The sequence below is a fragment of the Sorghum bicolor genome, chromosome 7, assembly GCF_000003195.3.
Source record: "Sorghum bicolor cultivar BTx623 chromosome 7, Sorghum_bicolor_NCBIv3, whole genome shotgun sequence".
Taxonomy (NCBI): domain Eukaryota; kingdom Viridiplantae; phylum Streptophyta; class Magnoliopsida; order Poales; family Poaceae; genus Sorghum; species Sorghum bicolor.
Genome location: NC_012876.2, coordinates 65,311,851 through 65,338,877, shown reverse-complemented (window position 1 = coordinate 65,338,877; position 27,027 = coordinate 65,311,851). Strand labels below are relative to the sequence as shown.

The window sequence follows — 27,027 nt, the reverse complement described above, 5'->3', positions numbered from 1 at the left end:
GTGTTTTACCACAGAGACCTTATTATCGTGGCCCAAACAGTATAAGAGAGACAACAATGTAAGAGCATCTCCAAGAGATGATCTAAAACATTTTGTAAAACTAAATTTAGATATTATTAGAAGAAAAAAAAAGTTCTCCAACAGCTATTCTATCTTGTGATCCAAAATAACCAGAGCCTATTAATCCGTGTTTATCGCTATAATTTGATGAAAGGAATGGAGTACTAAGTACTCCCTCCGTTCCAAATTATAAGTCATTTCAAGAATCTTGAAGAGTCAAAACATTTTCAAATTTGACATGTTTTAGCTTTATTTTATAGATAGTTTTATTTCAATATTGATAACATGTTAGTATGTGAAACCGTGCAGTAATACTGTTCATTGAGACTGGCCTAAATACTTACTTACTTGGCTAGTGGCATTAAACCATTCCGGAAATAGAACAAAACGAATCAGTATCAATATCAAGTGGGGCTACATGTACAAAACTCCCAAAATGGATTGGACGCTGTCTGTCGAGATCCCAAGCGACCAAACATAGGCCATTGAGGCCTTGTTCAGTTGAGGAAAAATTTTGGTTTTGGCTACTGTAGCACTTTCGTTTGTTTGTGACAAATATTGTTCAATTATGGACTAACTAGACTCAAAAGATTCAGCTCGCGAATTACAGGTAAACTATGTAATCAGTATTTGGTTTTGTCTATATTTAATACTCCATGCATGTGCCACAAGATTCGATGTGACGGGGAATCTTGAAAATTTTTGGGAACTAACAAAGCCTGAGTTCAGTGCAGCAAGTTGTTTTGTCAGGAAAGGAAAAAAAGGGGGCGAGCGAACGCAGACAGCGCCGTCCGTCAGAAACAGCAGGGTTGGGTTGCTGAGGAGCCTGGCTGGAACTGGAACGGCGCAAACATGGAGGCCCGGGCCCCTGGAAAAGCACGCGAAGGCCCATGGTTTGGTTTGAGGGGGACTCTCGCTCTCCATCCACCCACGGCGCACCACGTACGCTGCCAAAGCTTTATAAATTCCCGATCGAGCACGAGCGGTGCAGCCGCCCGTATTCCAGACTCCAGAGCGACATCGACCTGCAACAAGACTAGTCACTCACCATGGCCGTGCCTGTGGCGTTCCCGCCGCACATCATGGCGCTCACCAAGGTGCAGCGGCTCTACGACGCCTGCGACGTCGTCTTCTCCTCGCCGGCGGCGGCGCCCACGCTCGGGGACATCAGGTGGCTGCAGAACATCCTTGGTCAGTTCAGTTGGCCTTCATCACCTCTTTGGGTGTTCGCGTTCGCGTTCGCCGGTGAATGACGAAGATGACTGACAACTTTTGCGTCCCTGTGCTTCTATTTGCTTCAGATGGCGTGGAGGCAGCCGACGTCGGTATCGACGACGGGGAGAACCCGACGTCCTCGTCGTCGTCCTCGTCCGACGACGAGCTGAGCCCCAAGAGCGGCCGCCGCCTCCTGCCGGCGCCGGCGTTCACGCAGATCACCTACGTGCACATACACCAGTGCAACGATTTCTCGGTAAGCAAGCAGGGCGGATCGAGCTTTTTTTAATTCGCGGTCGGTTGTACTGAATACGTACTGACGATCATCCCGTCCCCGTCCCGGCGTGTTGCCTGCTTTCTTCAGATCGGCATCTTCTGCTTCCCGGCCGGCGCGACGCTGCCGCTGCACGACCACCCGGAGATGGTGGTGCTCAGCAAGCTCCTGTACGGCTCCGTGCGCGTGCGCTCCTACGACTGGGTCTCCGCTCCGCCTTCGCCGCCGTCGCCGTCCATGAGGAGGAGGAAATGTGGCCTGGCCAGAGTGGTGGCCGCCGACGTGGTGCGCCGCGCGCCCTGCCAGGCGTCCGTGCTCTTCCCGCGCAGCGGCGGCAACCTGCACGCCTTCACCGCCGTCACGCCCTGCGCCATCCTCGACGTCCTCACGCCGCCCTACTCGGAGGACCACGGACGCCCCTCCACTTACTTCACCGACGTCCCCGTCCCGTCTCTCCCGGGTTTCGCGGTCTTGGAAGAGACGGACCTGCCCGAGGGTTTCACCGTCGCCGGTGCGCCGTATCTTGGCCCTGAGCTCACGGTCGATATGGATGACGACGACGACGACGACTACGACAGCTACGACGACGAGTAGTTAGCTTAGCTTTAGCTGTCTGTTTTTCTTTCTTAATTTCTTTTTTTTTTACCTCTCGATCGATCGAAAGAGCTATAGATGATGCAGATACTACTAGCTAGCTGTAGATACTTCATAGTTGCAAGCACAAGCTCTGAGATCTGTACATGGCCCGTGTACAAATCCTTCGCCCAACCGACCGACGACGTGTGTGTACTAGCTAGGAGAGTTCTGATAGTAAAGTAGTAACACTGCTAGCTAGTTCATATCGGTCTAACACAGTGGTTTCACAAACTGACACCCTTGTAAATAAATTACTAATCTTCAATACTTCTTCAGTTTAAAAGTACATTTCACGATAAATCTAATTATGCAGTAACATAAAGTGAACAAACTATATTTAGTCAAATATCAATACTTCAGTTTGAAAGTACAAAGAATATCTATGCTCACATGAATGAACTACATTTTTTAAGGGAACACGTAGTGTGTTTAATTTGTGGAGTCATCTCATGCTTTTATGAGATGATGGATCATGTGAGTTCATCCCATGAATTTTGGTGGGATCAATCCACTCCTTATGCATATACTAATTATTTGCTTATGAGGAATGATGTGATGATAGATCAACTCATTTTATTTTAGAAATCAAATATAAAGAGAGGAGTGAAAAGAAGATGAATCACTTTATTCCTCAAACCAAAAACACACACATATATATATAATACTTCATGTACCTAGATATGTTTTTATATACGTCTATATACATGCATGATAAAAACTATTCCATGTACCTAGTATGTCTCCAATACGACGTACGATTTGAAAATTGAAACGGATGGAGGTATGGAAAGAGTAAGGCCTTGTTTATAGTTCCAAAAACTAAAAACTTTTTAAGATTTCCTGTCACATTAAATCTTGTGACACATGCATAGAAAATTAAATATAGATGAAAATAAAATTAATTGCACAGTTTGTCTGTAAATAACGAAACGAATCTTTTAAGCTTAGTTGCTCTATGATTAGATAATATTTGTCAACTAAAAAAGAAAATGCTACAGTATTAAAATCCAAAAAAAATTAGATCTAAACAAGACCTAAAAAGAATGGAATAAAGTGAAATGGACGACGGTCATCGTATCATATATCAGCGGCAAGAACACGCACGCGTAATGCGCACCGAGACGACCTTAGCATTACCAGGTCAAGCAAGTCCTGCATGCAGAGATCAAGACTAGTAGATGCAAATAAAAATGCACAGCCACCAGCTGACTGAGGCCTCGTTTAGATCCAAAATATTTTTAAATTTCACTACTGTAACAATTTCATTTGTATTTGACAATTAGTATTTAATCCTAGACTAACTAGTTTTAAAAAATTCGTTCGTTTCACAAATTACTAGCAAACTAGATAATTAATTTTTTTTGTCTATATTTATTATACTGTATATGTGTCTAAATATTTGATGTTACGAGAAACCTTACAACTTTTGAAATTTTGAAGAAATCTAAACAAGACCCGCATTTACAGTGGAATCTAAGTGACAGTAACAGAAATGTACATCTCTTTTTCTTTTCAGCCGCTTGGCAGAGTAGCTAGTGAGTGGTGTAGGCACATCTTTTCCGTTGCAGCGGCCGGCTAGAGGTATGTACGGCCGAGGCCGGTGGTTGTTTTGCATCTTACCACTGGCAGCGTGCATGGTATGGAAAATTTTAAAAAAGCACGCGCGGACGACGGGACGACGACCAATGGAGGATGGTGCCGTAGGAAACGCTTTTCCGTCTCGTCTCAAGCAAAGCAAGCATTTTTGCTCCCTCATCCGGTTGGAATTGGACGAGGTGCGTGCGTGTGCGCGAGTGGAATAACATGTCTTTTCGCCTCTGCGCGCGGATTGGATTCGTGCAGACTTCGACGTACTGACGCCTTGTTAGTTCAAAAAAAAAATAATAAATATTGTCTAATCATAAATTAACTAGACTCAAAAGATTCGATTTAGTGAGAAATCTGAAATTTTTTGCAAAAACTTTTGAGAACTAAACAAGGCCTCAATGCAAAGGGACATACGCAAGACAGTGTTTGAGACTACTTTGCTCTATGTTTTTCCAGCTACCATCTATGTTTTTTTGCTAAACGGTTTTAGCTTCACACACTCTATTTAAGGAAAAAAAAAAGTTGAGCTATAAGAGCATTTAAAGAGATGTTTCACAAATTTCAATTTATTGTGAAGCTACTTCATGCATGGTTGAGGTTGTGAAGCAGTTCCATATATCCCTTAGTACAGAGATTAAACCATTCCGGAAATACAACAAAACAAAGCAGTAGCAATATCAAGTGGGCGGTACATGTACAGAACTCAAACACCAAAATGGATTGGACGCTGTCTGTCGAGATCCCAAGCGACCAAGTATTTTGTAGTTTTTGTCAGGAAAGGAAAAAAGGGGGCAAGCAAACGCAGGCACGCAGCGCCGTCCGTCAGAAACAGCAGGGCATGCATTGCAGTGCACGGGAGTTGGGTTGGAACGGCGCAAACTTGGAGGCTCGGGCCCCTGGAAAAAAGCACGCGAGGCCGGCCCACGGTTTGGGCGGTGGCCGGAATGTGCGTGTGCATATATATATATATATATATATATATATATATATATATATATATAGTGCATCCATCATCCACCCACGGCGGACCACGCGATGCCTCCAGCTGCGGTGCGAGTGCGATGCAGCCCCCAATTAATTTCCAGCGCGACGGTTCCCGGCATCATATCGACACGACGACCTGCAACAAGACCATGGCCTGCGACGTCGTCTTCTCTTCTCGTCCCCGGCGGCGGCGCCCACGCTCGGGGATATCAATCAGATGGCTGCAGAACATCCTTGGTCAGTTGGCCTTCATCACCTCTTTAATTTGTGTTCGCGTTCGCGTTCGCCGCCGGTGAATGAAGACGACTTGCGTCCCTGCTGTACGTGTTTCTATTTGGTTCAGATGGTGTGGAGGCAGCCGGCGTCGGGATCGCCGACATCATCCTGCTCGATCGTGCGACGACGAGCTGAGCCCCAAGAGCGAGCGGCCACCGCCTCCTGCCGGCGCCGGCGTTCACGCGGATCACCTATGTGCATGCACATACGTACACCAGTGCCACGATTTCTCGGTAAGCATGCAGGCCGGCCGGGCTGCTGTGTTTAGCCGGAGCAGATCGTGGTCGGTCGTGCTCATCCGCTGTACGTGTTGTGCTTGTACTGATTATTAATTCCGGCGTCCCTGCCCATCACGCAGATCGGCGTCTTCTGCTGCTTCCCGGCCGGCGCGACGCTGCCGCTGCACGACCACCCGGCCGGAGATATGGTGGTGCTCAGCAAGCTACTCTACGGCGCTCTCGGTGCGCGTGCGCTCCTACCTACGACTGGGTCGCCGTCCATGAGGAGGAGGAAATAAATGTGGCCTGGCCAGGCGTCCGTGCTCTTCCCGCGCAGCGGCAGCGGAGGCAATGCAACCTGCACGGCCGTCACGCCCTGTGCCATCCTCGATGTCCTCACGCCGCCCTACTCGGAGCCGAGGACCACGTACGGACGCCCCGGCCTCAACCTACTTCACCGACGTCCCCGTCCCGTATCTCCCGGCCGGTTTCGCTATCTTGGAAGAGACGGACCTGCATGCCCGAGGGTTTCACCGTCGCTGGGGCGCCATATCTATTCTTGGCCCTGAGCTCACGGCCGATATGGATGATGATGCAGATACTAGCTAGCTAGCTAGCTAGCTACAGATATATAGTCCATAGTTGCAAGCACAATTAGCTCTCTGCAGATCTGTGCATGTACAAATTCTTCGCCCAACCGACCGGCCCATGTGTGTACTAGCTAGCTAGGATAGTAAAGTGATAGTACCACCAGTTGCTAGAAATCAGAATCAGTGACTTGTTTTTTTCCCCCGTGAGATCGCTTCTGCGCCCGCATCCACATCCGTTCACGCTGCGGCCATCCCCCTGCACACCGCACAGCCATTGCTCCGGCCAGGGCCTAGCCAGCCTCCAGCCAGGACTGCCGGAGCGAGCCGCTGAAGGCTGAAGCTGCGCCCCCCCACGGGTCAACGACCACAAACAAGTGATCTTTTGAGATTACTCTAAGTCATTCGTACAAACTCACACTATAAACTTTTGTATGTTAAATTTGTGTATTTGAAAGCAATACAAGTATATCTTTCTACAAACTTAGTCAATATTTCAGAAAGATTGAATTAGAAAAAAAAATCCAAATTGAAATATAATTTGGAACAGAAAGAGTATTATATTCACTCTCAATAAAATAGAATAAAGAAAAGTATTATCTTTTTTCATTGATGGAAAAAGGAAGACAGTTAGTTGCCTTTTACCATTACCCATTACTACTAAGACCAGTCTCAATACATAGTTTCATGACACAGTTACCAAGACTATAAACTAGGTAACCGAGCCACATGAGTTTCATGGGGATGAAACTCCTCTCTCATCTGATGAAACTCCTTCATTTAATGACCCTGCTGTGGGGGTATAAACCCATATACCCTCATGAGCCTATATGGGCCGCACCATCAGAGGTGGCTCGGCCCACAGGATGAAAACGTGCGGCGCACGACTGGTCGGCGTGCACCGCAAGGCTACAAGATATTGTACCAAATAGGATACTTTGCTTGTAACTCTGTTCCTTCAGGATATATAAGGAGGGGCAGGGGTCCCCTAGAGGACAGGTCATACACATGATTCTCTCAACTCAAATCAATACAATAAGACGCATGACGTAGGTATTACGCCCACACCGCGGCCGAATCTGGATAAAAAGCTTGTCCGTGTCTTGCGTCACCATCGAGTTCGTAGCTTGCGCACCGTCTACCGATAAACTACTACCGTGGGTATACCCCAAGGTAGACTGCCGACCAGCTTTCGTTGACACCTGCCAAGTCAGCAATTTTGCTTATATGACACTTTATTTAACGTGCATGACACTCTCATGAAACATGTATTGAGACTGACCTAAGTGGACAAACAAAATAAATGGTTCCACTGGGGACAGAAGATAATTATTGATGTTACGTTGGAGATTAAAGAAACAAAACAAATGATTTTAAGGGAAGAAAAATATATACTCTAATTCTGACTCTATCGTGGAGATTGAACCCCTAAATAGGCTGAATCTGTGATGCTAACATACGCATTAGTAGTAATACTAAGTTGTATTTCAGAGGACGTCGTCCCTGGTGATCCTACAAGCAAGGCCTTGAGCTCCTCCTCATCACAAGTCTCTTGTTGGCTCCCACAAGGATGCCGCGACAGCTTCCTAACCCTGTCGAGCTCTTCGACAACCTCCCGCATGGAGGGTCTCTTGTCGCTCGCCATGTCCAGGCACTGCTTCGCCAGCTCCGCCACCTGCTCGATCAGCTCCATGCTCTGCTCGCCCTTGATCTGTTCGTCCAGTATCTCATCGAGCCTCTTCTCACCCATGGCACGGAGGAATTGCGCCGAGAGGTTGATATCGTCGTCGTCGAGCGCCTGGAGGTTCATGGCCTTCCTGCACGTGAGCAGCTCCAGGAGCACGACGCCGAAGCTGTAGACGTCGCTCTTGCTCGTCAGCTTGGAGGTCTGCATGTACTCCGGGTCCAGGTAGCCGTAGGTCCCCTGCACGAACGTGACGAACTGGGCCTCGTCCGTGGGCGCCAGCGTCGAGGCCCCGAAGTCGGACAACTTGGCGGCGTAGCTGTCGTCGATGAGAATGTTGGGCGACTTGACGTCGCCGTGGATGATCGGCGGCGAGGCCCAGGAGTGGAGGTACGCGAGCGCCTCGTCGGCCTCGTGCGCGATCTTGAGGCGCGTGGCGAAGGAGACGCGCGAGCCCCGGTGGCCATGGATGAGGTGGTACAGCGTGCCGTTGGGGACGAACTCGTAGACGAGCATGGGGACCTCCACCTCGAGGCAGCAGCCATGGAGCCGGACGACGTTCCGGTGGTTGACCTGGGACAGGATGAGCATCTCCTTGCCGAACTCCTTCTCCTGCCTCTCGCTCGCCAGCTTGCACTTCTTGATCGCCACGGCGCTGCCGTCCCTGAGAGAACCCTTGTAGACGGTGCCGCTGCCTCCCTTGCCCAGCACGTTGCGCTCGTCGAACCCGCCGGTCGCCTCCTCCAGCTCTTCCTCGGTGAACAGCGTGAAGGAGAGACCACCCTGCTTGGACTTCATCTCCTCGAACAGCAGGAGGCCGCCGTGCTGCTTGAAGTACCTCTGCTTCACGGCGGCGAGGCTCCGCTTCAGGCGGATCATGTAGGCGCAGGACATGGTGACCACTAGCACCACCAATCCTGCGCTAACGCCAACTGCGACGCGCACTCCGAGCTGAGACTTGTTCGCCTCGCATGTGCCATTGTAAGCGTTGCCTGTCGACTTGTCGGGGCATGAACAGATGAAGCTTCCAGTGTTGGTTTGATCTCCCACCAATATGGCCCAACGGCCTTATTGGGCCTTGTCTCGCGCCCTGATCGGGGGCGCCCAACCCTATATGGTTGGTGGGCCCCCGTCGCACTGCGCTATAAATAAGAGGTGGGGGCCGGCGGCACTGTTCACGAGTTGAATAGTTGCCACTCCTCCCCACCGACATCCACAAACCCTAGAAAACCCTAACCGATCAGGGAAGCGCAGCCAGCGACGGGAAAACTCACCGACGCCGGATCTGCGCCACCTCGACATCCGCATCACCGCCACCATCGACGTCCTCGAAGATCCACTCCACCACCGACGTGATGGCCTCGGGATCGTCTTCCGCCGCCTCTGCTGCTCCTTCTCTCGACGGTCTAATCCTATTAATCCCGACCCATTTAATTGTATTTACTGTTTCCATTTTAGATCTTGTATAGAATATGTACCTTGTTGTTTACCAGTTAAAGATTGTACCCGTCTAGATCCACTACTAGTCGATCCTATGCACAGATTATTTCTATCAATGGTATCAGATCGCCTACCTAGCTAGTAGATCCAGATCGGGGTATAAAAGAAAAATAGACCATTTTAAATCAAGAATCACTAGATCCATCCGGTTTTTCAAATCAGGAAAAGAATGTTTTTTTTCCTTCGAATCGACACACAGAAACTGCAAACAGAGATGGCATGCCATCAAACAAAGAAAATCGACTCGAAAAAAAAAAAATCAGAAAACAGATAACTCTAACCCTAACAGCACAACGCTTCGGCCTTGAGCGACCGGGCACCAACGCGCGACCTCTCGACGGTGGTGCGCTCAACCTTGTGGGAACGCGCACACCGGCGAACGGGCGCGCGGCGGCGCCATCCTCAGCACCGGCCACCAGTTGCGTCCCATGCGGAGCGCGCGCAGGAGAAACAGACAGGGACGAAACAGGGGGTGGCCGGCTCCCACCGGCGGTGCCCCAGTGCCTCCATGGCAGCCGCTTTTGGCTGGGTAACAGAGAGAAAAAAAAAAAGGGAGTGAGCGGGTGCTGTTGGCCACGGCCGGCGGCGGCACAGGAGCCGTTGGCCACATGGCCGGCGCCGCCGTGCCTTTTGCTGTGACAGAATGAGAGAAAGAAATGGATTAGGGTTTAGGGAAGCTGGCTGTTGCGCCCTTTTATTCCAGCGAGAATGAAGGAGAGCCGTCCGATCCAGATCAACGGCTCAGATCAGCCGCGCGGCCTTGGGCCAGATTGAGCCCAGGCGGCATCCCACTTTCCCGGCCCAGGCCCAGGTTGCGGCCTGGGACGCGGGACACCTGCGCGTGGCTCCATTCTTGGGCCGTTTTGGCCACTGGGCCGAGACCAGATGACAAAAAAAAAAAAAAAAACCCGGCCGCTGGGCCGCACAGAGCCGGGCCGCGCGCGCGCCAGCCGCTGCTGGGCCGCGTGGGCCGCGAGTGACGCCAGGCCGAAATGGCCGGTTTTACACAGTAAAATAGCACAGTTTTTTTTTTTCTTTTTCTTTTTCCAGAAGCAGTTTTATGCATATTTAATTAAATTTTGCACAGTTTTCATTGCTTTTCTCTGTATAAATTTTGTCCAACGATAATTTTATTCAGAAAACAGTAAGTATTCAGATGTTTCTGGAAAATAGATAAAGAAATTATTAAAGTTTCCGCTGCGTATTTACAGATATTTGTTTCACTATTAAATTCGAACCAACGGGAGAATTTAATTTTGAAAATAGATATGTTTTCCAGATTATTATAATATTGTTATTATTCTGACCAACGTTGATTAATGGCAGTATTATGATGTAATTAAAAGATTATTATGCATTAATTCTATTTCTGCCCAACGGTGATATAGTTTTATTGCATAAACAGTTGTATGTTTTAATTTTGACCAACGTTGATACTAAGGCATACAATTGTGATTATTCATGTTCTCACCCAGAGGTTTGTGTTTCAGGAGCTTACTCGTTGATGACGTTCATCAACACCATTCCACCACTCAAAGGGGACAACTACGTTGAGTGGAGGAAAAAGATCGACATGGCCTTCACCTTTGCTGAGGTGGACTGGGTCCTTGACACAGAGCGTCCCGTCCAGCCCGTGCCACCTGTGCGGGCAACAGATGAGACAGATGATGCATGGCAGAAAAGAGAAAGAGAGTTTGCTCCCATCCAGATGTCTTATGACCTTGAAAAGAAAAAGTGGGAATCAGCAAACAAGAAATGTAAAACGCTTGTACAGAACACGATGGAGTCTCACATATCAGATTCCATTCCAGTAGTAGACAGCGTTAAAGATTACCTAGATACTATAAAGAGGCAGTTTACTGGCTCTACAAAAACGTATGCAACAGAAATGATCAAAGAACTGATCTCACAGAAATATACTGGTGGTGGCACTGGTATTAGAGAGCACATCCTTAGAATGAGTCACTTGGCATCTAAAATCAAAAAGTTCAAGGATCTCACCATCACTGATGCTTTCCTTGTTCATTTGGTTTTTGCGTCGTTGCCAAAAGAATTTGAAACCTTTGTTGTTAACTACAACATGCAACCAGAAACATGGGACTTAGAAAAGACTATTGCTATGTGTGCTCAAGAAGAAGAGAGAATCAAAGCCTCAAATGGTGGTTCAATCAACCATTTGAGGGACAACAAGAAAAAGATTTACCATTCTCCTTCAAAGAACAAGGGAAAGGGCCCTATGCAGCAACAGGGCAAGCCTTCCACCCAGCACCAGGGCCAAAACCAGTCTCAGCCTACCATGCAGCATCTCCCTCAACAGAACCAGTTTGTAGTGAACCAAAACCAATGTCTCTACTGCAAGAAAGAAGGACACTACAAGAAAAGATGCCCTGATTGGCTACAGATGAAACTCAGATCATGTGGTGAGAATATTATTACCTTTGTAAATGAATCTCTGTATATAAGTTATTCTAAATCCACTTGGTGGGTTGACTCAGGTGCAACTGTTCATGTTGCTAATTCTTTACAGGGGTTCAGTTCGACAAGGACGACAGCAAGAAGAGAAAGACACATTAGAGTGGCGAATGGAGTCAGAGCAGATGTTGAAGCTGTTGGCGATGTCTCCCTGGAGCTTGCTAGTGGCTTCACACTTTTACTTAGAGATGTCCTTTATGTTCCTTCGCTTCAGAGAAATTTGATTAGTGTTTCACGATTGGACGATGATAATTTTGCTTGTCATTTTGGTGATGGCAAGTGCCAGATTTATTGTAATAATGACTGTGTTGGTGTTGCATTCCAACAACAAGATCTTTATTTATTATCACTTCGTGAAACAGTGAATTCCGTATGTGATGCTACAGAAAACACGTCCTTGTCTCAGAGTGAGAATAGAAAAAGAAAGCGAACTCAAGATGTATCGTCGAAATTATGGCATTGTCGTTTAGGCCACATTTCGAGGGGGAGAATAGAGATATTAGTAAAGAATGAAATTCTTCCTCCACTTGAGTTCTCAGAATTAGATCAATGCATAGACTGCATTAAAGGAAAATTTGCAAAGAAAATTAAAAAGAATGCCAAAAGAAGCACTGGGATTTTAGAAATAATCCACACGGACATCTGTGGACCGTTTCCTGTGAAAAGTATGGATGGCTATGACTCGTTCATAACATTCACAGATGATTACTCCCGATTTGGGTATATTTATCCAATTAAAGAAAGAACAGAGGCATTAGATAAGTTCAAGATATTTAAGGCTGAAGTTGAAAATCAGCACAACTTAAAGATTAAGATAGTCAGATCCGACCGTGGAGGGGAGTACTATGGTCGGCACACCCCTTATGGCCAAGTTCCTGGACCTTTTGCAAAGTTCTTACAGGAGCATGGCATAGTAGCCCAGTATTCTACACCGGGCGAGCCTCAGCAGAATGGAGTAGCTGAAAGACGCAACCGTACCCTGATGGATATGGTGCGAAGTATGATAAGTTACTCTACATTACCGCTAAGTTTGTGGATGGAGGCATTAAAAAACCGCCATTCACATTCTAAACAGAGTTCCCAGTAAATCGGTGCCTAAAACACCGTATGAGTTGTGGACAGGAAGAGTACCCTCGCTAAGCCACTTGCGTGTGTGGGGGAGCCCAGCTGAGGCTAAAGTATTTAACCCAAACATTGGAAAGCTAGATCCCAAAACAGTCAGTTGCCATTTTATTGGCTACCCAGAGAAATCAAAGGGTTATCGTTTCTACTGTCCAGACAGATATACAAAGTTTGTAGAAACGAGACACGCCGTATTTCTAGAGGATGAGCTGATCAGGGGGAGCATGGTAGCTCGAAAGATTGATCTTGAAGAGAAGCGGGTGCATGCGCCCACTCCGATGATTCAAGAGCCATTTTTTGAATTACCCATTATGAATGCATCGACAGTGCCCGACACTGTGATGCCAGAAACAATTGCTCACTCTCCTGTGGCAACAACAGATGAAAATGTGGAACCTGTCCTTCAGGAGCCCATAGAAGAACCAGTTGCCACAGGCGAGGGGGAGCAACAACAGCCCCAACCAGATCAAGTGCCAACTGTGGAGGCACCGAGAAGATCTCAAAGAATCAGAAGGTCAGCCATCCCAGATGACTATGAAGTTTTTAACATAGAGGAATTTCATATGGAGGGTGATCCCACCTCATATGATGAGGCCATGAGAAGCGCCAACTCACAGAAGTGGCTAGAAGCTATGATAGAAGAGATGAAATCCATGAACTCCAATGGAGTTTGGGATTTAGAAGAAATTCCTAAAGGAGCCAAAACAGTAGGCTGTAAATGGGTCTACAAAACCAAGTATGACTCCCAAGGGAATGTAGAAAGATTTAAAGCGCGACTTGTGGCAAAAGGCTTTACGCAAAGAGAAGGGATTGATTACAATGAGACATTCTCTCCAGTCTCATGTAAGGATTCCTTCAGGATCATAATGGCTCTAGTAGCACATTATGATTTAGAATTACATCAGATGGATGTTAAGACGGCTTTCCTACATGGGGATTTGGAGGAAAATGTTTACATGGCACAACCGAAAGGTTTTGTCGTGGAAGGAAAAGAGCGAATGGGATGCCGCCTAAAGAAATCCATTTATGGATTAAAACAAGCTTCAAGACAGTGGTATTTGAAGTTTGATGAGACCATAAGAAGTTTTGGGTTTAAACAGAATGTAGAGGACAACTGTGTTTATGCAAAGTTTAAGAATGGGAAGTACATCTTCCTAATCTTGTATGTGGATGATATCCTACTCGCAAGTAGCGATGTCGGTCTACTGCATGAAACAAAGAAATTCTTGTCCTCGAAATTTGACATGAAAGATCTTGGTGAAGCATCATATGTTTTGGGCATAGAGATTCACCGAGATAGAAAGAAGGGGGTATTGGGATTATCACAGAAAGCATATATAGAAAAAGTTCTAGAGAGATACAATATGCACAAATGTAGTGCATCACCTGCACCGATAGTCAAGGGCGACAGATATGGGGATTTTCAGTGTCCCAAGAATGAGTATGAGCTCAACCAGATGAGATCAGTTCCATATGCTTCGGCTGTTGGAAGTTTACAGTACGCTCAAGTATGTACTCGCCCTGACTTAGCTTTTGTTACCGGGTTGCTTGGCAGATTTCAGAGTAATCCAGGTGTGGAACACTGGAAATTAGTAAAGAAGGTCTTGCGTTATTTGCAAGGAACAAAGAGCCTCATGCTTACATACAAGAGATCAGATTCCCTACAGATAGTAGGATATTCAGATTCAGATTATGCGGGAGATAACAGAAAGTCCACGTCAGGCTATGTATTTACTCTCGCAAATGGAGCCATATCGTGGAAAAGTAAATTACAGACGGTCACTACATCGTCCACAATGTATGCCGAATTTGTAGCATGTTTTGAGGCGTCGGGGCAGGTGAACTGGTTAAAGAAGTTCATACCCGGTTTGAGAGTGGTTGATAACATCTCTAAACCACTACAGTTATACTGCGATAATAATCCAGCAGTAGAATATGCACACAACAATAGGTCAAGTGGTGCTGCCAAACACATTGACATAAAGTACTATGTTGTGAAAGATAAGATCCGGGATCATGTCATAAAGCTTGAGCATATAAGCACTGAAAAGATGCTTGCGGATCCGCTTACCAAAGGCTTACCACCCAGCGTGTTTAGAGAACACGTAGCCGGCATGGGTTTAAGGGAAAGCCTATGATTCCTGGACAAAGAGGCCCAAAGAATAACAGAATTTGTTTCAGATCAGAGAAGTGTATTCGTAGCTGTCAAGTCTATCGGCGATAGACCGTGATGATGACGCAGTTCTATGCACTAATTTGTGATGAAATAAATAAGGTAAAAGAGTTTGAAAAGAAAGAATACAGACAAAGAATAGAGTGAGATCAAGGGGGAGAATGTTGGTTTGATCTCCCACCAATATGGCCCAACGGCCTTATTGGGCCTTGTCTCGCGCCCTGATCGGGGGCGCCCAACCCTATATGGTTGGTGGGCCCCCGTCGCACTGCGCTATAAATAAGAGGTGGGGGCCGGCGGCACTGTTCACGAGTTGAATAGTTGCCACTCCTCCCCACCGACATCCACAAACCCTAGAAAACCCTAACCGATCAGGGAAGCGCAGCCAGCGACGGGAAAACTCACCGACGCCGGATCTGCGCCACCTCGACATCCGCATCACCGCCACCATCGACGTCCTCGAAGATCCACTCCACCACCGACGTGATGGCCTCGGGATCGTCTTCCGCCGCCTCTGCTGCTCCTTCTCTCGACGGTCTAATCCTATTAATCCCGACCCATTTAATTGTATTTACTGTTTCCATTTTAGATCTTGTATAGAATATGTACCTTGTTGTTTACCAGTTAAAGATTGTACCCGTCTAGATCCACTACTAGTCGATCCTATGCACAGATTATTTCTATCATCCAGGAGTGTTAGTGCAGGTTCCAGAAACAGAGCAAGGGTACTTGTTAGGATCCTCCTCGCACTCGTTAATGTCTGCACCACCAGCAGCAGCAGCAGCAGCAGATCAGATCAAAGTTTGGTTTTCTTTTAGTGTCAAAACTAGCAAAAGAATCCCTTCAAAAAAACTAGCAAAAGATTATCTTTTTTATGAGCATGCAGAACAGGACAGACTACAGACCCTGGCAGCCGGCGGGGATGTAGGGGTTTCCTTGGTAACCTGTGGAGCAGTTGCAGAGGTAGCCGCCGCCGTTCCTGGAGTCGACGCACTCGCTGTCGTCGCTGACGCACATGTACGCCGTGGCGTTCCTCTTGGCCTCCCGGCACGTCTCCCTACCGACCACCCAGTCCAGCAGCAGCGGCACCTTGCCGCCGGTGGACGCCATGAAGTCGCCGGTGGTGACGTAGGTTGTCCGGAAGTCGAACGCGGCGGCCTCCATGAGCACGGCGTAGCTGCAGGGGCTGAAGCCCGTGACGGACGAGGTGTTGAAGCGGTCGTCGAACTGCACCCCGTAGGTGTTGATGCCCCGGGGGATGGCCGCCTGGCAGCAGCCCATGCCGGCGCAGGAGCCGTTCACCAGCGTCCCGGCGTCCGGGCACGTCGCCATGCATCCCGTCATGTAGACGGTCCCCGTGTTGACGGACTGCACGTACGCCAGCGAGTTGCAGCCCACGACGACGAAGCGGTTGCCCTCGTCGGAGAGCCGGAACTGCGAGTCGGACAGGTCCGTCCACCACAGGCTGTTGTCGCCCATGGACCGCGAGGTGCGGTTGTAGCACCAGGGTTGGATGTCGTTGCGGACGCGCGCCTCGCCGCGGCGCACGTTGATGTCGGTGACCTCGACGGACTGGTAGTGGTAGCCGCCGCCCGCGGTGAGCCTGCAGGTGAGTTGGAAGGTGATGTCGCCCTCGCCCGTGTAGTGGTAGCACCCGCGCCCGATGCCGAACGGGTACGGGATCTCCAGGTCGCCGCACCGCCGCTGGCAGGAGTCGTTGCCGTATGGTGTTGGTAGTGGCGTGGCCGCCGCCGCCGCTGGCCATGCCGAGACGACCAGCACGACGGCGATTATCAGTGTGGCGACAAGCATCTGCTGCTGCCTATCCGATCCTGCAGCTGCAGGTGACCTGCTGTGCTTTGACAAAGTGTTGTTCACATCTGATGATATAAATTCTCACCATTGTTCATTGATTCCCGAGTTACGTGGCTGAAAACTCCTCGGAGTAGTTTACTTGGCACACGCGATGCCACACCAAGACAAAGACAGGGTCCTAGAAAAGATATTTCCGGGTTTCGAAAGAGATGGGTGCTCCGTGGTCAAAAAAAGGATCCGTCGTAAGAAACGATCGATAAAACCATCAGAGAATATTTGGTGAACCATTATATTGGTGCTTTGACACTCGACAGTGTGGTCAAAATCAAGTCGAGTATCATCAGATAGCGCTTCACAAATTTTGCAGGCATCTGAGATCTGACGACGTAGCGACGTGTTCAACTCGTCACACGAAAGACGAAACCCCCCTGAATGTGAATTGGCATACAGTATCCTATCTTTTTTTTTTCCAAGACGATGGATCTTCTCCTATTTCCATTGAAAAACAACGGAAATACCATTCATACAGAGAATTTGTAGAGCATAAAGCGAACTAGAGTAAAACTTACAAGGATGAACGCGACAAATAAAGCAATTAACACTCACCAACAAACAACTGTGGTAGCATAAAAGAACCTACAGGGCGAACAAACGGTTTAAACTAAGGCCTTGTTTAGATGTGAAATCTTTTTGGATTTCGCTACCGTAGCACTTTCGTTTGTTTGTGGTAATATTGTCCAATCATAGACTAACTAGGGTCAAAAGATTCGTCTTATGATTTACAGGCAAACTGTGTAATTAGTTTTTGTTTTCGTCTATATTTAGTGCTTCATGCATGTGTCGCAAGATTTGATGTGACGGGGAATCTTGAAAACTTTTTGGATTTTGGTGGAACTAAACAAGGCCTAAGATATCACCGGACAAAAAGAATCTCAAGATCAGCTGTCTTCAAAAGAAAGATTCCTTTCTAACACCTTTTTTGTCCACACGACACCTCAACTGTTTTGATCGTCAGATTTGTCATCTTGATCCTTCGACTTGGCATATTTCAGTAAGTGGTTCCTCTGCGCTTTCGCCTCCTCACCCATCAACTGCAAGACAATTTTAAGCATTGTATTTGCTCCAGTGACCAACTGATCCTTGTCATCATCCAAGAACAAACCTGCCCAATATTCCATAAGCGAACAAGCATAACAAATGATAGAAATTGGACTCGTAACAATTTTGCCCTCGAAACAAACACTGTTACATGTTTTCCAGATCACCCAGCAAATAGCCGCAATGCCTAAAGTATAAAATTTTTCACCAGAAGGCAGCCAATGCTCACACCACATCCAACATTGATTAAAGTTTCTACATATATTGGAAGCACCTAAGCACTGTGCCACAATGGCCCGCACAGCCTTAGCCATACTACACTAAAATAAGAGATGTGAGACAGATTCATTATTATCACAGAACAAGTATGATGGATCTCCATTCCATTTTCTATCACAGAACGAGTATGATGGATCTCCATTCCATTTCCTCTTACACAAGTTATCTCTGGTGAGTATTGCATTGTTTGCAACAAGCTATAAAAAGATTTTGAGCTTAGCAGGGATATTTCCTTTCGAAATCTTTTTATAATAGAGACCAACGTCATTTGAAGTAAGAGCCTTATAGACTGAGTTAACAGAGAAGCAACCATTCATACCAAAACCATATCCTCTTCATCTGACAATGTAGTCCTCTCACCTTTCTTAAGATGTTATCCCAATCTAGTTTCATGTTATCTACCAACCATCTAGTGAAATTTACAGGACTTTGTTTCATTTGTGAAACAGAGATGTCAGGTTGTAAACAAAGTTTAAACAAATCTAGAAATAGACAATCAAGTGGTTATCAAATAACTAAATATCTTTCCACAATAGAGTCTTCTTACCATTTCTTACTTTCAGCTTTCTTCCTTGTAAATATATGTGTCTTATTTTTAGAAGATCAAATCAAATTGCTCAATCGTTCTATCTGTGTTTCACAGTACAGATAGTTTTTTTCCTTAGATATTTGTATTCTATAATGTCTTGCTAAAGAGCTTTCTCATTATCAAGCTTCCACCACCATTTATAAAGCAAACTAATATTTATTTTCTTGAGATCTTTAATACCTAGTCCTCCTTTCTTCTTGTGTTTACAAATTTTTATCCACTTTATCAAATGATATTTTTTCTTAGTACCCCCACCTTGCCAGAAAAAACGTCCTTCTAACTTCGTCTAATCTGTCAATTATGATTTTGGGTAGAAGATATATAGACATATGATAAATTGGTGAATTACTTAAGCTAGAGTTGATTAAAACTGACCTTCCAGCAATAGACATCATGCCTCCAAAAATCTAGTTTTTTACTACTTTTTTCAACCAATGGAAGCCAATCAGTCACATGGAGTCTACTTGGGCTGATAGGTACACCAAGATACTTAATAGGAAAAATACCAGTTTGACAATTGAAAAATTCAGCATAGACATTAGCCCAATTAACATCATCATTTATAATCAGCACTTCACTTTTGTAGAAAATAATTTTGAGTCCAACCATCAGCTCATACATGTATAAAAGCAATTTCTATATTCCTAGCTCCTTCAAGATTATGATTGAGACAAATTATAGCACAGCTACTCCCTTGTCCACAATAATATGATCTATCAAGCCATTGAAAAAATTGTTTGATTGAGCTTTGTGAATCATTCGAGATAGACCATCAGCCATAAAATTAAATAAGATTGGTGATAAAGGATCACTCTATCTCACCCCTTTAAAACTTTTAATACAGTATTCTATCTAGGCTGTCCAATCTGACATCACGTGCTCTTTTCATGAAACCTGGGCCTTGTTTAGTTCACCCCAAAAAATAAGTTAACCCCCAAAAAATAAAAACTTTTCAAGATTATCTGTTACATCGAATCTTGCGGTACATGCATAGAGTATTAAATATAGATGAAAACAAAAACTAATTGCACAGTTTGCCTGTAAATCGCGAGACGAATCTTTTAATTCTAGTTGCTTCATGATTAGACTATGTTTATCAAATAAAAACAAAAGTGCTACCGTATCAAAATCTGAAAAAATTTCGGATCTAAACAAGGCTGTGCAAGTCCCAGTGTGATGTCAGGGCCAGAGAAGTAGGTTGACGAACAAGTGTTTCCATTTCCATTTCACTTCCCATGTGAAAGGTAACCAGAGATAGGCGGAAACCAACAGAAGACGAACGTGCCTCGTTGAAAATCGACGGCTGCGTGCTTTGGGGGTTCACACTAGCATTTTCGACGGAGTATAACTGAGTAGATTAAGACGTAATCACAAGTTCAACTGACCATGTTACTTTTCAAAAGTATTGTATTTGAAATGACTCGTTTACACGCAAGAATAGCACAGAACTTCAGAAACAAAAAACAGTGGGACGTCAGCATCCGCCAACAGCATGCTGCAGTGCTACGTCAGCCTATTTTATTTACTCGGACTACGCAAGGTGTGTGTTCTTGATTGTCACTGTCAGTCTTGGTCTAATCAACTAACCTTGTGACAAGATTTTCTCATCTTCCTCTACACAGTCTTTAAGGCCAAAGCCATACACCATCCTTTCAAGAAGATCCTTTCTATCCGAGGGAGAAACCATAACGTTCATAGTCCCCTTCCCTCTCCAGCAAACAATGGCAATTGTGGAAGGATCCTTAGAAATGGAATCTACATGCTTATGCCCTGAAATACTAGAGAAAGTTAGATTATGAAGTCATGGTTTCTGTTATCTTTAGATAGGGCATAACGTTACCTTCGAGTAACACAACAACACAGCAACCGAGCATCAAGGACGCGGCTTGCTCCCCAAATCTGGTGTCGAGAAAATGGGCGAAGTTTATGCTTCGGTACTGTAAAAGGCGGTGGAAGTCAATTGGGGATGCATATAGTATCCTCTTCCTGATGTATGGAAGCAGTAGCGATAATCCCTCATAAGACAACCTATATGCACATGGACAGGCAACCTTTGATCTATGCCTTTCCTGAAAGAGAATAGAGTACCACAAAGTTTGAGTAAAATATGTATATTCTTCCACTGTTGAATGTTCCTGAGAAATAGGAACACCGCGTGTTTAGAGTACTTTATACTTACAAACATTTTAACACCAAGTGAAGCTATCTTGAGCTGCCCACCAACTTCTGCATTCAGCTCCAAAATCTCTTTAACTGATTTTGATACGTAATATATTCTCCTTGCATTATCAGTACTTCTAGTCACCAGATGACCTTCGAGTGGGAATGATTCCTTGATGCCAAAGAAGGATATTACATTCTTTATCATTGCTTCATCGTTCAAAAATAAGACAGGATCAACCCCTTTCCACCTGCTTTGCTTTTGCAACTTCATTATATCTCCTGACTCCACTTGAGTGCTTTCTATATCACTGAAAACCATTTCAACCTCAGTTGAGTTCTTATCCTTTGAAGGTTGGCTGTCTGTGCTTAAATTCTGACGCCTACCCAGCATTTCAGTATCAACTTCAGAAACGTTATGCTGTTGGAGTGTCAAAATAGTTTCATAGGTTCTTGTTTCTGGCTCAGGTTCTTTCTGAAACTGCATAATCCTGTCTGTTCCAAGTGTATGCTGAATTTTTGTGCCCTTTATCTGACTGCCTGAAAGAACGCGGAGCATTCAAGCATACAGTGGTAGTACTATTTATGCGGATATAAGATTAAATGCAAACTTTCTTGAAAGGTATTGAGTGGAATCATCAAAAAGAAAGCGGAGATTACCATTCAAGGGAGACAATTTATGAAGAACTGCGATGAAAAATGCCCCACTGTTTTGGTCATGAGGAACAATTCTCATGCACCGATGCAGTGGAAATTTCGAACTCACAATGTTTGAAGTGCAATCCAAAATTTTATTGGGACTGATAGAAACTCCATCCATGTGATGATTAACTTTTTTTGTTTCTTCAATGTTAATATTTCTTGAGAAGCTGCTCATATTATCCATGTTCACCTCAACATCACCACACACAGTATGGCTTTCCTCGGTGGTGCAATTACTTGCAGGAAACATGCTTGGCAATACTACATTCTTCCTATTGTGTGGAACTTCATTGTGACTCTGAAACCAAGATTCTCGATCTTGTACCTGCAAGAGTCAGAAAAGGAACCACTGGGATAACAAGAATAGAAGGATAAGATTTTCACCACGTTGATTACGTATTGTACATTGTCAGGTAGGGACTAACTGTTCGACTAAAACACTGAGATGGAAAAAAGGTTTACTCTAAAAACAGTCATAATTCTTTGTTAAAAAAATAGTCATAATTCTACAAACAAAAAAGAGACAACTATAGATCCTCTGCTTACAAATACTTGTCAACTTCAGCCAATACAAATAAACCAATGAAAACAATTGTGATGTCAATTGAACCAAAATGCTCCGAGTTATCACATGTATAAAGAGGAACCAAAGTAGATGGTATAGACAGAATATTTAGGGGCATTTTGGGGAAAAATTTTCAGGAATCATGAACAAGATAAATAAAGTGGTCAAAAGTGATAAGTATCTATACTTCGAGAGAGTAAAAAAATGAGACTTGTGCTGACATGCTCAGATTTCTCCTGTAAAAGATTATTAGTAAACTAAAAAATCACAACAAAAGTAAAGTCATTGTTATAGTATGTTGAGTGTCATAATCGTGAATCCAGACACACATGTTCGCAAAAAAATAAAAAATAAAAATCACATACAACCCAGGGTAAAATTTGTAATTAACAATGAGCAATCGTATAAGATACAACACATAAGAAAGAAAGTAACCAAGGGATCAACCTTGATATAGATATAAGCACACAAACCTTCCAAGTGGTAAGCCCAGGACGCCGGACCAATTCAGGTAGCTCGCTAGAAACATCAAGGAGTTCAACAGAGTTTCCACTTCTTCGAAGGAGCTATATGATTATGAGATACAACAACTTGCAAAGCGAATTCATGTTACAGCACACATATTGTGAGCAGAATGTAAAAATGAACAGCAAATGCTATTTGTATGCAGCAGCCTAAAGGAAAGGTAATCACGCATAGTTAAGGACTTGAGTTTTCAAAACTACACCAACGCAAATGACATATGAAATTTTAGGAATTTGCTCTACAGATCTTCAGAGTTCCAATCAGACGGTTCAGATTCGGGCTTGTGCTTAAGCTGCCTCATAAATTCAGTGGCATGAGCCTGTAAGCTACCACAATTGCCTTATTAAACGACCAGCCAATAAAGCACCCAAAACTGTGACTAAACTACTCCAGAAGGCCTTCAACGCTTCAACAGCTCAGAGATTTTGCTCATACCTAGGCTAGAAGTCGCAAGAAATTAACAGCTTTATGGTCAACAGCTAAAGGTAAGAAACTACAGTAGATACCTCAGCTATGACAGCTTCATTTTCAACAGGATTCATTGAACAGGTCGAATAGACCATCCTTCCACCCACTTTAAGTAATGCAATACCTTAAGAAATAAAATAAAACTGTGATATTACATACTGTTAATCTTAAAGCTTGAAATGATATATTTTGCTCCCAGACTGTGATATATTATGCAGTAGAACTCCTCAGAAATTCCCAGGTAGGTATGTTTAAAACTCATGGTATACTATGATTACTCAATTAGAAAGAAAAATCACCCCCCACAAAGTGTCAAATCAATATTAACAGATGCATACCACGCATTGCAATATTTACTTGCAGAAGATGAAGTTGGTTACCCATGCCTGAGTTCCTAAACAACAATAACAGATTGCAACCTGAGGATACATACAGGGAAGCATAAAGCAGCAGACAAAACAAAGATTCAGTTATTACCACTTTCTCCACATGTCATGACCCTTGCGAATAGTCCCATCACCACTACAGGGAACATCACAAAGTATGCGGTCGAATTCTAACCTTTGTAGTTTGCAGGGATCTTTATATGATTCTAAATAATCCTTTGCAAGAGAACAATAGGGGAAGTTTTCTGCTTCATGGTTTGTTACTATTAGGCTGGCGGTGCACATTCTCTTTGTATTATGGATAAGGAGGTCACATCTTCGCACATTCAGATCATTGGCTATCACCTAATCAGTCTCACAAGAAGGGAGAATATATATGTTAGTGCTTAGATTACCCCGGATTAGGGAGGGGGATTTGGGGAGAAGTGAGAGGGTAGGAACAGTGACCAGTAGGATGACGCCCAAGTCAGGGGCAGAACATATGAGCTAAGGCTTTGATCTATTTCTTCTTAAGTTGCAAGGGTACATGGGGCGTCTATATATAGGGGACTATGACTTCGGGACAGAGGTAGTGCAGGAGATAGACCTCCTAGCCATCTAGGCTCTAGACCTTCTTAGTTCTTACCATGCCGGCGCCACAGCCTACAGTACACAAGTTAGCATTGACCCCATAACAGTACAGCAGGCCTGACTGAGCCGCTTACTGGGCCAAGTTGGTCCTGACCATACCAATATAACTAAAGTATTCATTTCTCATAAGTTATAAGTCTTTGGAAATTATAACACAACTAGTTCTACTAGCTACATGTAACAAAACTAAATACTAAGAACTAATATGACTCCAAAAATCATCAAGAGTTATAAGAGCAATAGTTTTAGTGCCACATGAAACTGAGGGAGAAACATACCAATGCTCCTGGAAGTAGCCCTGGTTCTTTTGATAGGTGAATTATCTCAAGTAACTGAAAAGTTTTAGATCCTGGAGCAGCACACACTGCACAAGATACGCAGAAACATGTGAGGCTATACTATTGGAGTATTTTGTCATCCAATCAAAATGAAAGAATACCCATCGACACACAGTCGGTTTGTATGAGAAGCACAGGATATTTAAGATAACAGAGAAGAATTAAACAGGGACATACTATCAAGAATATGGTGATCAGGTTGTACATTCAGAAACAGTGGCGGAACCTGTAGAAATAAATTTCAGTTAATGAAACAAGACTTCATCTAACAGAATCGAAAAAACAACTAAAATACAAGATAACAGAGATGACAATATTTATCAACAAATTGTTACAGGATGCCCACCATGCTAACAGCCTCTTGCCTAGTTATGTTACCAACCTCACTCTCATGCTTTAGAAACTCATGAAAACTGGAAAAGAAGAGTGGATCAATAGAATACTCATAGATTAATCAATAGCACATCAAGGTAGAAACAGAAATTAATTGTTCAGAATAATAATAATAGTTTGAAAGTGAAAGAAATATATAGCCAACTTCCCCATAACAATTTAAGCTTTTGGGAAAACTGGTTGCTCATAAAAACCAATACTACATAAGCCAATGTTCCTGAAATTAGATAAATTTTAATAACATAATTGTGGAACAAATATTCCCTAGGTTAACCTGATGCTCTACCAATCTGCAGTACCAGTATCTGATGTTTATTGGATATCCCGATTCTTCTGACCCAATACAACTCAGTTTGAAGCCCACTTGAAGACCATCTCAAACATCTTCACCCCACCCCAAATCCCTACCATATAATAACTAGTGCAAAGGAAAGAGTGTCCTGTATTTACGCTACATAGACCAAGCAAGATTCAGGTCATGGCAAGACATAAACATCATGCTGCAATTAATTACCTTTCGAGTGCCTGATTTTTCCTCAATTCCTTCCGAGAGAAATTCAGATGCCATGCAAGATTGCATGGATACCAAGGCAAGGGAGCTATAGCATCTTCTCCATGCTCATTACTGACCTTTGCAGTGATTTTTTAATTGTAAATTAGAAAATGTCAAGGATTGAGTAAGGAGAAAATCATAGACGACAAAGAAAAGGCTACCTCACTCTCCAAAGATCGCCTAAATTCATTTTCCAACTTTGAGCAGATATCTTTATAAAACTGGCAACTGAAAAGGACAGTAGAAATGTAAACCTTCAGCTTACATGGTAAGCACTAGTAAAAGATGAATTATTGTATTCATGTATCAAATATGCAAAAGTAAATCTATCCTTTGTGAGAATAGCATGATATTGCTTAATGGAATAAACTTTTGCAGTAACTACACTGAAAGGTTTGCTAAATGGCACACTTGAAGCTACCCTGAAACTGCATGAGTCTTATAACAAGTGACAATTAATTGGATGGTTTACATGCATTCCTTAGGCAATTCAGAAGTACAGGTTCCGTACTGGACTACCAAAAAGCGCAGACTGCAAATAAACTATCTAATAAAAACCTTGCACATGACTACTTGAATGGCAGATTAACCAGATATACAAGTCATGGAGCAACCAGCCTTTGATACATGATAACGAAAGGCTATGGGAGCAGAACGAGAAGAAGAGATGGGCATCACGTCCAAGAGAACATGAATGTTGTTGATGACAGTGGTCCATGTGGAGTTACTCAAGCCAAGGAGTTGGATAACTAAATGAAGACCTCAGTGGCAATTCATGAGTCCACTTCAGAGTAACCCGCATTACCAGGCATTGATCCGAAAGGCCACTGGTAACGGTTTCCGCAGGACGTTCATGAAGGCATCCCACTCCTCCTTGCGGACAATTTGCTGAACCTGCCCAAACAAACAAAAATGCAAGTGCGATCACACACACTGACACACATCCAGAAGAACAGGGTCCTGAAATCATGTCATTTTCTACGCAACAAATACGAAGACTAAACTCCCCTAGTGTAAGAGTACATAATGGTAATTAGTTAAACCGCAGACCTAGGATACAGAAAGATTGTTCATATATGAACAACATTTGTCATTACTGCAGCAACAGAAAAGTTCCAATCTCAACAAACAAGCTGTCACCCCAGAGACTGCAGCCTGATTTCACTTCAAATCGCGCCAGCCAATGTGATAGATAGGAAAGAAGCTATGTGAAATCGAAATGGGCACCACACCTTATAGTACTCTTCGAAGGCAGCGTTCTCGAGTACCGGCGGCTGCCGCGAGGGTTTGGCCTCACCGCTGGTGGCGGTGCCGGCAGCGGCAGCGGGAGGGTCAGGAGGATGGGTCCAGGGACTGTGCCTCCAGAGGCTCTCGAGCGCCTGCGCGAACTGGCCGCACGGCGCGCGGCCGCGCCTCCTTTCGCTGCCCCCGACGCATCGCCCCCGCTGGCCGCCGGCGACGATGCGGTGGTGGAGCGAGACGGGGGTCCTCGCGGCTAGCATGCCAGCATTTCACTTCATTTGTGGATGGCCGCTCTGGCGGGGTGGGGGACGTGGGGTGAGGTGGGTGGATTAGGATGACGTCAAACGTGCAGTGCAGTGCAGTTTGCAAAGATGCACAGCTCGTAGTATAAACCTTGGTTTTGATTTAACACGAGCTGATCCTAATTTCAACCGATTATCAACTTCCGTAACTGCATAAAACCTACCAGATAGATTGCAATTCTCAAAAGGGAAAT

At 44.8% G+C, this 27,027-nt stretch overlaps 4 protein-coding genes across 5 annotated transcripts; 2 read left to right on the top strand and 2 right to left on the bottom strand.

Annotated features, from left to right (window-relative positions):
• Positions 737–2,452, top strand: LOC8067043 (plant cysteine oxidase 4). Its single transcript, XM_002445940.2, has 3 exons — positions 737–1,251; positions 1,362–1,531; positions 1,640–2,452. Exons 1-3 carry the CDS (start codon positions 1,110–1,112, stop codon positions 2,141–2,143), a joined length of 816 nt encoding a protein of 271 aa, XP_002445985.1. The 5' UTR covers positions 737–1,109; the 3' UTR covers positions 2,144–2,452.
• LOC110437186 lies at positions 4,795–6,309 on the top strand. Its single transcript, XM_021465533.1, has 3 exons — positions 4,795–4,993; positions 5,100–5,265; positions 5,391–6,309. Exons 1-3 carry the CDS (start codon positions 4,808–4,810, stop codon positions 5,861–5,863), a joined length of 825 nt encoding a protein of 274 aa, XP_021321208.1. The 5' UTR covers positions 4,795–4,807; the 3' UTR covers positions 5,864–6,309.
• Positions 7,142–16,749, bottom strand: LOC8067042 (putative wall-associated receptor kinase-like 16). Its single transcript, XM_002444797.2, has 3 exons — positions 15,694–16,749; positions 15,480–15,548; positions 7,142–8,552 (listed from the first exon to the last, which is right to left on the bottom strand). The coding sequence occupies exons 1-3, from the start codon at positions 16,598–16,600 to the stop codon at positions 7,246–7,248; spliced, it is 2,283 nt and encodes a 760-aa protein (XP_002444842.2). The 5' UTR covers positions 16,601–16,749; the 3' UTR covers positions 7,142–7,245.
• Positions 19,935–26,848, bottom strand: LOC8067041 (tRNA (cytosine(34)-C(5))-methyltransferase). Of its 2 annotated transcripts, none has more exons than XM_021464527.1 (15): positions 26,522–26,848; positions 26,095–26,183; positions 25,451–25,517; positions 25,251–25,366; positions 24,690–24,756; positions 24,521–24,569; positions 24,284–24,369; positions 23,467–23,720; positions 23,328–23,383; positions 23,028–23,113; positions 22,470–22,562; positions 21,390–21,756; positions 20,749–21,269; positions 20,410–20,638; positions 19,935–20,339 (listed from the first exon to the last, which is right to left on the bottom strand). In XM_021464527.1, the coding sequence occupies exons 1-15, from the start codon at positions 26,789–26,791 to the stop codon at positions 20,152–20,154; spliced, it is 2,538 nt and encodes an 845-aa protein (XP_021320202.1). In that variant the 5' UTR covers positions 26,792–26,848; the 3' UTR covers positions 19,935–20,151. The 2 variants fall into 2 exon arrangements, with proteins under 2 accessions (XP_021320202.1, XP_021320203.1); XM_021464528.1 differs by having other exon boundaries at positions 19,945–20,339; positions 25,251–25,361; positions 26,522–26,574.

Coding starts and splice junctions, on each gene's coding strand:
- LOC8067043 (XM_002445940.2), top strand. CDS start 1,110: ATGGCCGTGCCTGTGGCGTTCCCGCCGCACATCATGGCGCTCACCAAG. Junction 1,252..1,361: donor GTGGCTGCAGAACATCCTTG/GTCAGTTCAGTT, acceptor TATTTGCTTCAG/ATGGCGTGGAGGCAGCCGAC. Junction 1,532..1,639: donor ACCAGTGCAACGATTTCTCG/GTAAGCAAGCAG, acceptor TGCTTTCTTCAG/ATCGGCATCTTCTGCTTCCC.
- LOC110437186 (XM_021465533.1), top strand. CDS start 4,808: ATGCCTCCAGCTGCGGTGCGAGTGCGATGCAGCCCCCAATTAATTTCC. Junction 4,994..5,099: donor ATGGCTGCAGAACATCCTTG/GTCAGTTGGCCT, acceptor TATTTGGTTCAG/ATGGTGTGGAGGCAGCCGGC. Junction 5,266..5,390: donor ACCAGTGCCACGATTTCTCG/GTAAGCATGCAG, acceptor CCCATCACGCAG/ATCGGCGTCTTCTGCTGCTT.
- LOC8067042 (XM_002444797.2), bottom strand. CDS start 16,600: ATGCTTGTCGCCACACTGATAATCGCCGTCGTGCTGGTCGTCTCGGCA. Junction 15,549..15,693: donor CATCCCCGCCGGCTGCCAGG/GTCTGTAGTCTG, acceptor CTGGTGGTGCAG/ACATTAACGAGTGCGAGGAG. Junction 8,553..15,479: donor TGGAACCTGCACTAACACTC/CTGGATGATAGA, acceptor ATCAAACCAACA/CTGGAAGCTTCATCTGTTCA.
- LOC8067041 (XM_021464527.1), bottom strand. CDS start 26,791: ATGCTAGCCGCGAGGACCCCCGTCTCGCTCCACCACCGCATCGTCGCC. Junction 24,570..24,689: donor GGCAAGAGGCTGTTAGCATG/GTGGGCATCCTG, acceptor TTATTTCTACAG/GTTCCGCCACTGTTTCTGAA. Junction 24,370..24,520: donor TGATCACCATATTCTTGATA/GTATGTCCCTGT, acceptor TATCTTGTGCAG/TGTGTGCTGCTCCAGGATCT.